General features: G+C 49.2%; 3 protein-coding genes across 12 annotated transcripts in view; 1 reads left to right on the top strand and 2 right to left on the bottom strand.

The window, feature by feature from the left end:
* Window positions 1-6839, bottom strand: part of TAF8 (TATA-box binding protein associated factor 8) — a 42194-nt gene extending 35355 nt beyond the window's left edge. For all 9 annotated transcript variants that reach the window (XR_014147657.1, XR_014147658.1, XR_014147659.1 and 6 more), the window contains exons 1-5: window positions 6778-6839; window positions 5835-5991; window positions 2376-2474; window positions 1983-2045; window positions 360-484 (exon numbers count right to left, since the gene is read on the bottom strand). Coding sequence is in view for 5 of the 9 variants with exons in the window: in XM_081828225.1 (XP_081684351.1) it covers window positions 360-484; window positions 1983-2045; window positions 2376-2474; window positions 5835-5991; window positions 6778-6822 (489 nt within the window). In the remaining 4 variants the exon portion in view is untranslated. The remainder of the gene's footprint in view (window positions 1-359; window positions 485-1982; window positions 2046-2375; window positions 2475-5834; window positions 5992-6777) is intronic.
* Window positions 1-12719, bottom strand: part of TOMM6 (translocase of outer mitochondrial membrane 6) — a 401564-nt gene that overhangs the window by 198389 nt on the left and 190456 nt on the right. The window lies entirely within an intron of this gene.
* CCND3 (cyclin D3) overlaps window positions 8047-12719 on the top strand; it is a 90879-nt gene continuing 86206 nt past the window's right edge. The window contains exon 1 of one of the 2 annotated variants that reach the window (XM_081828220.1): window positions 8047-8215. In XM_081828220.1, the coding sequence (XP_081684346.1) occupies window positions 8210-8215 (6 nt within the window). In that variant the 5' untranslated portion in view covers window positions 8047-8209. The remainder of the gene's footprint in view (window positions 8216-12719) is intronic. The other variant, XM_081828221.1, reaches the window with a different exon arrangement.

Genomic DNA, 12719 nt, shown 5'->3' with positions numbered 1-12719 from the left:
GGCCGTGTTGCAATGGCGGGTGATTAGATTATTCCTGAGGTGTGGAGAAATGTCCTGGAGGACTTGCCCCAACAGCCTGCCTGATGGCCATATTTGCACCAGGACATGGGATGGAGGTGAGGACAAAGGAAGTGTGTGGAAGACCTCTGGGCCCACCACACCTTCCCAAGGGGAGGCGAAACTGCGAGCCTGGCAAACAAGAGCACATTCTCCTCTGCCAAATCGTGTGTCAATGAGGAAAGACATTCTGAGTCTGAACCACCCTTTCACCAACAAACTTATGGACTCCAGTCTGACAGTCAGTAGGAACGGACTACTTTTGCATCAGCCCCAGTCCCCAGCATGGCCACGTCACTCACCGGAGTTTTGATGTAGGTGTGGGGGTCAGGGAACTCAGGAAAATGGCTGGGGATGTGTGGCGGGTGGGGTCGGTTCTGCCCTGCAGTGAGGGCCTTGGGGGTCACCGGCTGATTGGTCACTGGAGCTGCAAGAGAGTCACAACCGGTTACTCCGCCATCTCAGGCTGTGGGTCTCTACCCCATCCCTCATCTTCCTCAAAGTAAATGTTGGACCTCAGTGTTCTCACTGTACAACAGGCACTTTGTATTTCTATCAGTAAAGGGCCTTTAATGGCTTGAGGACCTGGGAAGATCACCCCTGCAACGCCCGGCCCTGCTGGATGACCTGGGGTCAACAGTCCCACGTATAACAATCTGCCTGCAATGCCACTTAGGTAGGTGAGTGGGTGGCTGTGACAAGTTAACTACATAAGGGAGCATGCTGAGGAACTAAGGAAATGGGGTGGGCTAGTAACTCTCTTCCACAAAACCCAGATGACAAAGACAAACCCTGAGCCAGGCAGGGTTAAGTCAGTGCGGGCTAAGGAAAACAAGAAAGGATTAAAAATGGCCCTTTCCACTGCTACTCTGAGAGAATTTCTTAAAAAGGTGCCAGCATGAAGAGTGGAGAGAAAAAAATCTAGTATATTCACCCCAAGGTCCTACAAGCCCAAACTAGTTACTCCCAAGTCAGTTTATGGCACTCAGTTTATCTAAGGGAGAAGTCATTAAACTTTTGATGTAAAGGGACAGAGGAAATATTTTAGGTTTTGCCAGCCATATAGTCTATCACAACTACTTAACTCTGCCATTATAGCATGAAAGCCACCACAGATAATAAGTAAACATGGCTGTTCCGGGGCGCCTGGGTGGCTCAGTCGTTAAGCGTCTGCCTTCGGCTCAGGTCATGATCCCAGGGTTCTGGGATCGAGCCCCACATCGGGCTCCTTGCTTGGCGGGAAGCCTGCTTCTCCCTCTCCCACTCCCCCTGCTTGTGTTCCTGCTCTCACTAGCTCTCTCTCTGTCAAATAAATAAATAAGATCTTTAAAAAACAAACAAACAGGGCGCCTGGGTGGCTCAGTTGGTTAAGCGACTGCCTTCAGCTCAGGTCATGATCCCAGGGTCCTGGGATCAAGTCCCACATCGGGCTCCCTGCTCTGAGGGGAGCCTGCTTCTCCCTCTCCCACTCCCCCTGCTTGTGTTCCCTCTCTCGCTGTGTCTCTCTCTGTCAAATAAATAAATAAAATCTTTAAAACAAACAAACAAACAAACAAACAAACATGGCTGTGTTCCAATAAAACTTTATTGACATAAATAGGCAGTAGGCCACGTTAGGCCTCCAGGCCATAGTTTACTTGACTGAAGAAAGACTGAGACCTTTCACATTTTTCAAACAGCTCTCTTCTGGGGCTAAAGCACAAGAACCATAGCAACACCTCAGAAATGGTTTACCCTTCTGGTGACTGAACTTCGCACCCTAATCCTATTAACCTAAATAAAGATCCTATTGCAGGTAGCCCCAAATAATGGAAGGGAGCCCACAATGGGAAGTAGCTACAAACCGATCCTTGCCCTAGTCAATGAAGTCATTCCACAACCATTAATTGAGCACTTACTGAGTACCTTGGTTCAAAGTCACTTACGGGCAGTGATGACCATCCTCTGAGACCGTTTTGCATAAGCAGGGAGGGTGTCCACATTGAAACCTAAGAAACAGAAGAGCAAAACTCACTGCCCAGACCACTGGCTATTGAACCCGGAAGGGGGAGTAATACTGTGGAGAAAGAGTGGAGACCCCCCGCTTGAGTGCTCTGCTGCCACTCAAAAGCAGCTCCAGCAGAATCCCCCAACAGGAAAGTAGGAGGTCTCTTAAATAGGTTCAGAGGAACCCTCTCTCAAGCTAAAAGCAAACCAGGAAACTCATGAGGGAACTCAAGAACACTCGGTGGACGAAGCTAACTCCTGGGGACTCTTCTTTCTCTCGTAACTTCCAACTCAGCTGCACTGGAGAATTGGAAAACTGGAGGGGTACTCACCCATCTCAACAAGCGTGACCACGATGTCTGACAGTGTGGGCTGCGTCCTGGCTGTGTGCTCACAGTAGGACTTGGCACTCCTCCCGATTTCTGAAATGTCTAGCAAAGGATCAAAGGCATAAAGTCTTAGTCTCAGGCCCCAAAAAGTTAAGTACAGAATTATCATTAAGAGCCAGCAATTCCACTCCTAGGTATATACCCAAGCGAACTGAAAACAGATACTTGAGCACCAATGTTCATTGCAGCATTATTCGCAATAGCTTAAAGGTGGAAACAACCCAGTGCGCATCCACAGATGAATGGATAAAAAAAATGTGGTCCCCACATACAATGGAGCATTATCTGGTCTTCAAAAGGAATGAAATTCTGATACAGGCTACAACATGGACAAACCTTGAAGATGTTATGCAAAGTGAAATAAGTCAGACATGGAAAGTCAAATATTTTAAGATTCCACTTATCTGAGGTATCTAGAAAACAGAAAATTCATAGAGACAAAAGGTGGATTTGAGGTTACCAGGAGCTTGTGGGAGGGAGGGATGGGGAGTTAATGTTATGAATACAGTGTTTCTGTTTATTTTTTATTTTTTGAAAGATTTTATTTATTCATTTGTCAGAGAGAGAGAGAGCCCAAGTAGGGGGAGTGGGAGAGGAAGAAGCAGGCTTCCTGCTGAGCAGGGAGCCCGATGTGGGGCTTGATACCAGGACCCTGGGATCATGACCTGAGCCCAAGGCAGATGCTTAACGCTGAGCCACCCAGGCGTCCCACGGTGTTTCTGCTTAGACGACGGGAAAGTTCTGGAAGTGGATAGTGTTGACAGTTGTTCGATATTGTGAATGTATTTAATACCACTGAACTGTTCATTTACAAATGGTTATGTTGGTAATTTTATGTTATGTATATCTTGCCACCAAAAAAGGAGGAGAAGGAACAAGTTTTGTTTCTTCTGTCTGAAGCTGAACTTCTATTTAAGAGTTACTGGGGCACCTGGCTGGCTCAGTCGGTGGAGCATGTGACTCTTGATCTTGGGGCTGTAAGTTCAAGCCCCACGTTGGGAGTAGAGATTACTTAAAAATAAAATCTTTTTTTTTTTTTAAAAAGATTTCATTTATTTATTTGACAGAGAGAGAGAGAACACAAGCAGGGAGAGTGGGAGAGGGAGAAGCAGGCATCCGTCTGAGCAGGGAGCCCGATGCGGGGCTCGATCCCAGGATCCTGAGATCATGGCCGAGCTGAAGGCAGATGCCCAACAACTAAGCCACCCAGGCACCCCAGAGATTTACTTAAAAGTAACATCTTAAAAAAAAAAAAATGTTATGCCAAAGTCCTTCAGGGAAAAGGGGGGGCATGAAACTGGGCTCCATAAATGGGCTTCAGAGGTGGATGGGCAATTCCATGAAAACTCTGAAATTGTGCTGAATTTTACATACAGAAAAGCCTTCTTCTGGGGATAGGTCCACAGATTTCATCAGATACAAAAGGAGACCCAAAAGGTAAGGATCCCCTGCTCTAGAAGCCCTGATGGTTCAGGAGTTAAAAGCAAGTGGTTGCCACTACCCTGGGCAAGTCACTAGTACTGGCTTCCATACCCGAAAATGGTGGGCGGCATCTGTTTACTGTGGGGAAAATCTAATTAGGATCCTGGTAGAATGTCTTAGAAACAAGCCAGGTAGCAGTCAAAATATTTTTACCCATTTGGCTTTTTCTTTTTTCTTTTTTTTTTTTCTCAGCAGGTCCTAGGATTTCAAAGGATATGTATAAGAAATGTAGAAAAGAATATTCAGAGACTTTGCTCTGAACCCAGTCTAAGACTGGAGTTCCTAGAAACTAAGGGACCATAGACAACAAACACAAAAACTCTGCCTGATGCTTAAAACTAATGCAAATCCTGAAACGTTGATATCCAGAGCTCTTGACAACATGGAAGTGCTCAAGTCTCAGTGAGACCCCAGCTTAAGCCATCTATCCTTGGTATTCCTTGGAACGAAGTGGCAGACTTTTATACTATTTTCAAGCCTTTCAGTTTCAATATTCACAGCTTTCCAACACGACTATTTCAGCTCCATCCCCCCTCAGTGGCAACTATTTCTTCTGAGAGAAAAAAGGCCTTCTTGTCCAGTGGTATCAGAAAGAACTGCCTCAACCACGAGGACCTTTAAACTCTGAATTCCAAGATCTTTTCAATAACTGAATTCTCTGATGGGAACTATTACTCCATTCTTTTAGGACAAAAGTTCTCCAAGTGTGGTCTGGGAATCCCCAGGCAGCCCTGAAATCCTTCCCAAAGTCCAGAGGCCAAAACTATGTTTATAATGAAGTGAAGACATTGCCTTTTTTACTCTCATTGTCTCATGTAGTTTTCTAGAGGCCATGTAGCCTATGATGATATCATGGCTCTGACGGATAATGGAATGTGGGCTTATGTATGTTTACACTTAAAATTTTTCTCAATTTTATTTCCTAATGTGGCAAAAATCGCTCTATAGAAAGCCCATGTAGACAAAACTCCTCAGGACCCTCAATATTTAAGAGTCTAAAGAGGTTCTAAGACCAAAACATTTGAGATCACTGCTTTGGGAAAACATCTGGTATTTAAAAGTTCTGAACATCAGTTGCAGAGAGTCACCTCACCTCAGACCACGTCCTTCCTGGGGCAGCCCACATCTAGTGCCTGATCGAGAACTGAGTACAAAGGCAGAGCCTTTTCAGCCTGATGTGGCGTACTCTGAAGGGCAACAAATTGCTCCAGAGCTCCCCACTGAGTTAGCCAACTCTTTCTTTGGCCTACATTGCAGTTAACTTCTCCCTCTGCCTAAACCTTTTTCTCACTTTGATTTGTAGGTGTTGATCCCTCAAGAGACAACGTAAGTAACCCCATCTCTCATCCCATCCTACCTTCCACCCTCCGCTCCAATAAAACCCAAGCAGGGAAATACATTGCACAAGCAGAAAAGCCTATGTGAGACCATTCCAGGCTCCTACACCTCAACCTGTTTCAGGTTTTTTTCCATTCTATAAAATTTATTTGCCCTCCCTCTTTGATTACCCAATGTGTAGCATCCATTCATGGGAATTAATTGTGACGCTGCATCAAAACTATAACTTCTTTGAGCTCAGACAACAAACAGCCACAACAGCAACTACAAGTCATCAAGAGCTTACAATGTTCCTAACATCAAATGTTTTACATATGCACCTCACTTATCCTCACAACTCCATGAGATACAAATTATTATCCTACTTCACGAATAAGGAAATTGAGGTTCAGGAGGTTTAGTGACTTGCTCAAGCTATGAAGTGGCAGAGCGATGACTTACACCCACATCCATCTGATTCTAAAGCCTGTAAGTCACTTTACTATGTTCTTCTTTTTCCTAAATCTTAACACTATCAGATTGCAGAACACAGAAAAGATGTCTGGTTGACTCGAAGAAGGCCTATTGTTTCCTGGTACTTACAGCTCTGCAGCATCTCTGTCAATGTTTCCACGGATGCTTTCTCAGCACTCTCGAACCCTGCCTCTGTCAACAAGGAGCTCACAACCACTTGAAGGGTTCGCCTCCGGGCCAGATGGTAGTTGTCAGCAGGGTTAGTGGATTGTTTACTTCCTGATCTCTGCGAATCAACAACCCATTAAAAAAAAAAAAAGATTTTCACCCATAGGACAAGGGTGCAATCAAATAGTTCCCATATCATCAATGGCAAGCAAAGGTTCTTTCGCTAAATATTTATCAGTGCTTAATAAAATAGGGTAGCCCCTGCTGTTTAGACTTATAAATCCTGGCCAGCTGAGTAATAATCGAGTACCCAAGGGGCTCTAAATACCAAGGAGCTACCTAAAACTTCAAATTCCAAGAACACAAAATGTCTGCTTTTTACTTTCTATTTTAGCAGATTATCAAAATATATACTGAAAAAACATGCATGATGGGATTGAATTCATGCCCATCTCCCAGAAAACAATGATCTCTCTCTTGTTCCTCCCACCTCCACACCATTTCTCTAGCAAGAAAAATTAAAACACCACCACACGATGCTGAGCAGAGGAAGGCAAAGGACAACCGCTCAGAAAAGTAGGAAAGCTAAATATTTTGAAACGGGAATCCCTCCCAACTTCGGCTGGCCAGTAAGAACGCGAAACCAGCCTTTTCGGACCAATCAGGAGGTGTTCCGGGTTCCCAACCCCCAACAGGAAAGGAGCCAATCAGTACACAGGTCCACCAACTCAGGAGGCCGTAGCCAAGTCCCAAGGAGGGGGGCATGTACGGCCTGAAAGACGCTCCTCCACTCGGAGCTCATAGTGGGGCTGGATTTCTGGCTATGAGCTTGTTGCCCACACTAGGGTGAAGTTACAGAATGCCCAGACTTTCTCGCCTTCGGCCCCGTGCCTCCCGCCCTTACCGTTCCGGAGCCACCGGCCCCGGCAGTGGCCGCCGTGTCGGCCATCTTGCTCTGGCGTAACGTGCGTGAGCGCAGGGCAGTATGGGACTTGTAGTCGCCGAACGGGGAGGGGCGGGGCGGCGTGCGCCCCTCCGAGCTTTCCTCCGCCGGGGCGGTGGGGGGGCGGGGGGGTGTCTGAGGACCCCGGCTCACGTGACCTTCAGTGAGTGCTAGGTTCTTGGGCCCCCAGTGAGCCTCGGAATTGGCTTGGAAGATGCGCCCTCGGTCTCACACCTATTTCTAGATGAAATCGTTTCTCATAAAGAGCACATCCCTGGAACGCTCCAAACTTGCCTGTTGTTAGTTAGCAACACCTGGCTGGGTCCCGCTCGGTCCCGGTGACTCCCTCAATGGGGAAGGGGCCTGGGAATCCGTATTGTGAAGCTCTCCAGGTGATTCTCCTGACCTGGAAATTTGGGGAAACCTTATTTTGTGCTCACGGCCCCGCAGCCCGCCAGTGGTCCACTTGAACTAGAGCCTACCGACCAGCTAGCCCAGGTCTTCCGCTGCAACCCGCTGCCTTCTCGCCCTCTATCCGCAGGTATTTGCGGGGCGAGCAGGCGGCAGGAAGCTGTCCGGTGCCCGCCTCATCCCCAAGGGCGTTGCGTCCCCCGGGTGCTTGTGCCCCGGATCCCCCATCTGCCGCTCTGGGACGGGGGTTCTCCGTGCCGGGACCGGGGACCGCACCGCGCCTCATTCGGTTCCGTTTGCGGGTGCCTGGGAGGGCGCAGACGCTGGCTTTGAATCCTAACACTTGCAGGCTGTGGGACTTCGGGCACGTTACTTAACCACACTGTGCCTCAGTTTCCTTGTGTGTGTGTGGGGGGGGGGCGGTGAAACCGGGGTGGGATTGATAGAGAAGAAAATGAGCTAATACACACAAAGGGTCTGGCACAGTGCCAGACATAGAGTAAGCGGTCAAGAGACAGCACCTAAAGTTGTAGTTTATTTCCTGCGCGACGCGTGAATGACTGGCGAACGCCCAGAGGTCAGAGATCTGGGAACCCGCGCCTCACCGGCCCTGCAGGCGCACCTGAGCCTGGGGGCGTTCCCCGCCCCCTCACCTAGGGCACTTGGGTCGGGGTCTGCAAGGCGAGCCCCGGGCGGCCGGGGGAGGAGTCGGGGCCCAAACTTTAGTCGAGCCGAGCACCCAGCCCCTTTGTCTCCCCCGCCCCCTCTTCCCCACTTCCTGCCCAGCTTTAAACTCGGGATCCGTGGCGCAGCGCGGACTTTGTAAACACGCGGCGCCCGCGGGGGTGGAGACCGTTTCTGTTGGGGCGCCTGACGGAGGCGCCCACGGCTGGAGGTTGCGACCCTCTACCTCCCCAAAGACAGAAGTCAGAGGCGACGGGAGAATGAGGCCACAGTCCGTGCTTCGGGGGGCTCACCTGCTATGGAGGTAGGCTTGATGGCTGAAGAAGCCTAGATAGGTGGGGTGTCAGCCTCTCCACCCTTCGCTGGGACCTCCAAGTTCAGGCTGGACGCCTGGGGTGGTGGTCAGAGTTGGGTCGGTTAAGGGGGTCACCGCGACCTCATCACCTACCCGTTGTCCCTCAAAGCTTGGCTCACTTTCTCTCCCAGTGAGCTGTTCTGCATGTAGTTGAAGAGCAGAGACGCCCCCAAAGCCCTGAGCCCTGTCCCCACAGCCCCTCTCCAAGCTGACCTAGAAGCCCAGTGGCCTCACTGGGTTGTCGTCGTTCTTCATACCTCAGAGATAGGGATGGAAGGCGAGCAGGAAGGCAGAACCAATGTGGGCAGGGAGCATTGGAGTCCTCCTGCCAGCCAGGGCAAAGGGAGGAGGTCAGAAGACAGGACTGGAAGGAAGGACCCCTCAGTGTCTGTCCTTCTGGTGTCTGATGGGCACACAAGCCTCTTCTGTGTCTTTTAATGTATTGCCAAGAAGAGTAACTGAGGAAATTGGTTGCTGTTGCTAAGGGAGCATAATGGTTTCATCTGCAAACATTGAGCGCCTATTATGTGTCTGGAATTTGTGGGATGCTGAGGGTGCAATGAATAATGTTGTTCATCTACAGCTAGTGTGGGTCATAGAACAACAGAGATAAAATGCCAAATTGGTCTGGCCATAGCAAGACTACAGAGAGAAGAGGACTTTGGAGTTGGATTCTGGGTGATGGAGAGTCACTAGGCAGAGAAGTGGTGGGAAGTCTTTGGGGGCCACTTGCTCATTCCACAGAGTTGTACTGAACCCTGACTCGTGTTGGACCTTGGGATACAATGAGGACCCTGAAGGCATTCCTGCTCTCTTTAACCTGCTGTCTAGGCATGAAGAAGAGGTGGGAATGAACAGGATAAAGTCAGGGAAAGGCAAGTTTCTGGGCTGGTCCCTAAGAATCCAGAAATTCCCAGCTGCATGCAGCTGGGAGTCCACTTGAGGGTTATGTGACCATCCACACAAGGTTGGGGTACCCATTCCTCACCCTTGGACTTTGGGATTGTTTCCTCTATGCCCCCCACCTCAGTTCTCTTGGGGACCAGACATGCATGGGTGAAGAGAACTAGATCTCCCGTGTTCCTGCAGATTCTTCTCTTTCAATTCCTGGGCTCCTTGGAGAGATGACTGATACAACACTTGATGAATTCATTCACCACCTGTTAGCTATGGCCATACTCTGCACAGGCTAGATGTCGGGGACACAATGGTAAACAAGTCAAAGCCTCTACTCTGCTTGGAACTTCCAATCAAAAGCATCTCTGAGAATTCCTGCAGGATCCTAGTCCTTGAGACCATGACCACCTTGGTCCTTAGTGCCTCCTCTTTTTTGTTGCCTTCCCTCAAGTGTTCAGAATACCAGCTAATGCTTATTTAGTACTGTCAGGCACCCTTCTAAATGTTTGGGGTGTAATGTCTCATTTAATTTCCTTAAGTCCTATGAGGTCAGCACTAGGATCATCTCATTGTATAGACAGGAAAGCCTAGGCACAGAAGAGGTAAGTCATTTTTTTAAAGAGTACACCAGAAATAAATGGCAGAGCTGAGATTGAAACCCAGGTCACTTGACCCGGGAGACCCTGTTCTTAAGCACTAGGCTAGCTTGCCTCCCTGACTGACCACACAGAATGTCCACTTAAGCCAAGGACTTAGGAGTTTTCCGAAAGGACCTGTGTCTTGAGTGGTAAAGGGGAGAGAAACTTTTTAGCTGAGTGTGGGTGCTGGTAATGGTTTACATGGAGCCCCAGTAGGTCTGGAGTAGGCTTGTAGGACTGCACTGAGCTGGTATCCTTTCCTTAAGGCCGTGTGTGTGTGTGTGTGTGTTTTCTTGAATAAGCCTCACTCACCAAGAGGAACAAACTGCAGTTTGATGCAAGAAAGAAGGCAACATGGATGTGATGTACCAGACTCTGGGGATGTGGGAGATCAAGACACCTCATTTGGTGGGAATCTTAGCAAAGATCTTCCTATTTTAGATTCCAAAAGGAACAGTCCAACCTGGTAGCTGAGTAAGGAAGATGGTCAAGTAGTGGAAGCAGTCTTAAGATGTTCGCTTCTCTTGCATCCCAAAGCTGCATCTGTGTATCTGACCCCCTCCCTCCAGGCAGGCTGGGACTTTGCCCTGGATGTGAGCCAGGCCACAGGGTGGACCGGAGGCTGCGGGGATTCCAAGCCGCTTTTCCATTACCTTTCTGAAACTCTAGGTTTTCTCAAGAGTTCTCTGCACAGATCTGGGGAGGCCTGAAGTGGTCCCCCTCTGCCTGCAGTCAAACCACCTTGTGCATCTGTCTTTGAGAGAGAGGCCTGTGCTGGGGGCGGGGATGGGTGTTGAGGCTGGCAGTTGAGGGTAAAGCGTGGCCACACCAAGATAACAGGTAAGCAGGTTGTGAAATTCAGAACTATAGAGACCTCCAGGCCACTCTTCTGCCACGCATACTTTCCTCCCTTGTCATCGGGTGGGGTGCAGTGGAACCCTTGGCATGCCCCAGCCCCCTGCCTCAGGCGCTTTCTTGGCTGGGGAAAACAGGTTGTACTCTTGAGAAACCACAAGAGGAAGTTTAGGGAGGGCTGGGGGTGGGGAAAGTTCTGGGGCGCCTGCCAAGTTTCCCTTTCTCTGTTCAGCAGGAGGTATGTTTATTTTGGTGTGTTTCTCTTACCCTCAAAGACATTTAAATTTTAAACCCTCTGAGTTTCAAGAGCTGTTAAGACCTGCCCCATTACAGTGGTGGTGGTGGCCGGAGGCACGGTGGGGATGGGGGTGGAGGGGGTCTGGCCAGAGATTGGAAATGAGACCAGAGCAAGGTACCCTTTTGTTGGATTTCACCTGGCATTCACACTGCTTGGGAAAGGCTGCATAACTCCAGAAGGTCTTCTTTTCTCCTTTTCTTCTCTCTCTTCCCCAAAGCACCCCCTCCAGCCTTAAACTCAGAGAAATGTGCTTATAATGGTCACTTAGGAGCTGAATGATGCAGCCAGGAGCTGTCTCAAGTGTTTTACTGGCCTTACCTCATTTGATGCTCATCACAACACTAGGTAGTAAATATCCCTATCCCTGATTTACAGATGAGGAAACTGAAACCCAGAAAGGCTAAGAAACTTCCCCAAGGTCACACAGCTAGTAAGAGGCAGAGCCCAGATTTGAACACTGGTATATTTGACTTCAGAGCCTGTGCTCTTGACATTTAAATTAACCCCCAAATCAGAGCATCAATATATATCAGACCTGAACAGTATTATATCATATCAGACCCTGAAGAGTAGGAGGTTTGAGATCCAAAGACGTTTTTAAAATGATGTTGTTAGGGGAAGGGTGGCTTACATAGAGAATCAGAAGGGATTCTTTGGAAGTTAATATATTAAAAAAGGATCACCAAGTGAAGAAACGATGCAGTGGGTAAACGATTGGCGTCAAATTCTGGACGGTTGAAGCAAATGGAGAGACTTGGGAGGGATATTATAGCTGTGTTCAAATATTTGAAAGGTTGCCTTTGGAAGCCCCTAGGTAGGGGGTGGTGGTGGGGAGACTGGGGGGGCAGATTTCCAAAAAGCATAAGAACTTTCTAACAGATAGTTGAAGAAGTGAGTTCCTCGTCTGAGGGAGTCTAGAGCACATGCTTAGGAGGGGCTTCTGCTAATGGGAGGACCTCAAAGGCGCTTCTACCTCTAAACCTCCCGTGTGATTATTCACCTGCTTCCCCCTTCCGGGCCCTCCCTTTGCTCCCTCCGCTCCCCAGCCCGTGGCGATCCCCGTCTGTCCACCAGGTGGGGCTGTTGCCCAGTGTGTTGTCCATGGGCCGCTAGACTAGGTGAAGAGCACCGTCTGGTCCTTTAGTTGCCAGCTGGTTTCATGGGGCCTCTGCCCCACCCCATCCCCAGTTATCTACACGAGGACCCAGGGATCCACTTTTGACCCAGTGCAACCCCCACAAAATGCTCTCTTAGGTCTCAGACCCTGGGGCCCCTCCTTCCCGTAGGGGCCCCTCCCTCCCACACCTTCTTCTCCCCTTCCCTGACCTTCCTTTGCCCTTGAGATAGAAGGACCTGTGTGTTGGGAGCAGAGGGCCAGGCCAGCAGGCCTGTGGGCATGGCCTTTCATAGCCTTCAAAGACATGACACCATGTTGTCTCCTTTAAGAGGCCTCAAAACTGCCCCTCATTTGCCCTCAGCGGCCAGTTCTCCCACCCTGGTTCAAAGTCCATGTGTCTGTGTCCGTGTTGTGTCTTCCCCCCCCAGCGCCTGGGTGGCTCAGTCGTGAGTGGCTGCCTTCGGCTCAGGTCATGATCCCAGGGTCCTGGGATCGAGCCCCGCATCGGGCTCCCTGCTCAGAGGGATGCCCGCTTCTCCCTCTCCCACTCCCCCTGCTTGTGTTCCCTCTTTTGCTCTTTCTCTCTCTCTCTGTCAAATAAATAAAAATCTTAAAAAAAAAAAAAAGGAAAAGAAAAAGAAAGTCCCC

Source organism: Leptonychotes weddellii, chromosome 8, assembly GCF_054177405.1.
Source record: "Leptonychotes weddellii isolate Sample4059 chromosome 8, ASM5417740v2, whole genome shotgun sequence".
Lineage (NCBI taxonomy): Eukaryota > Metazoa > Chordata > Mammalia > Carnivora > Phocidae > Leptonychotes > Leptonychotes weddellii.
The sequence above is the reverse complement of the archived record's forward strand: the minus strand, read 5'-3'. Positions and strand labels throughout refer to the sequence as shown.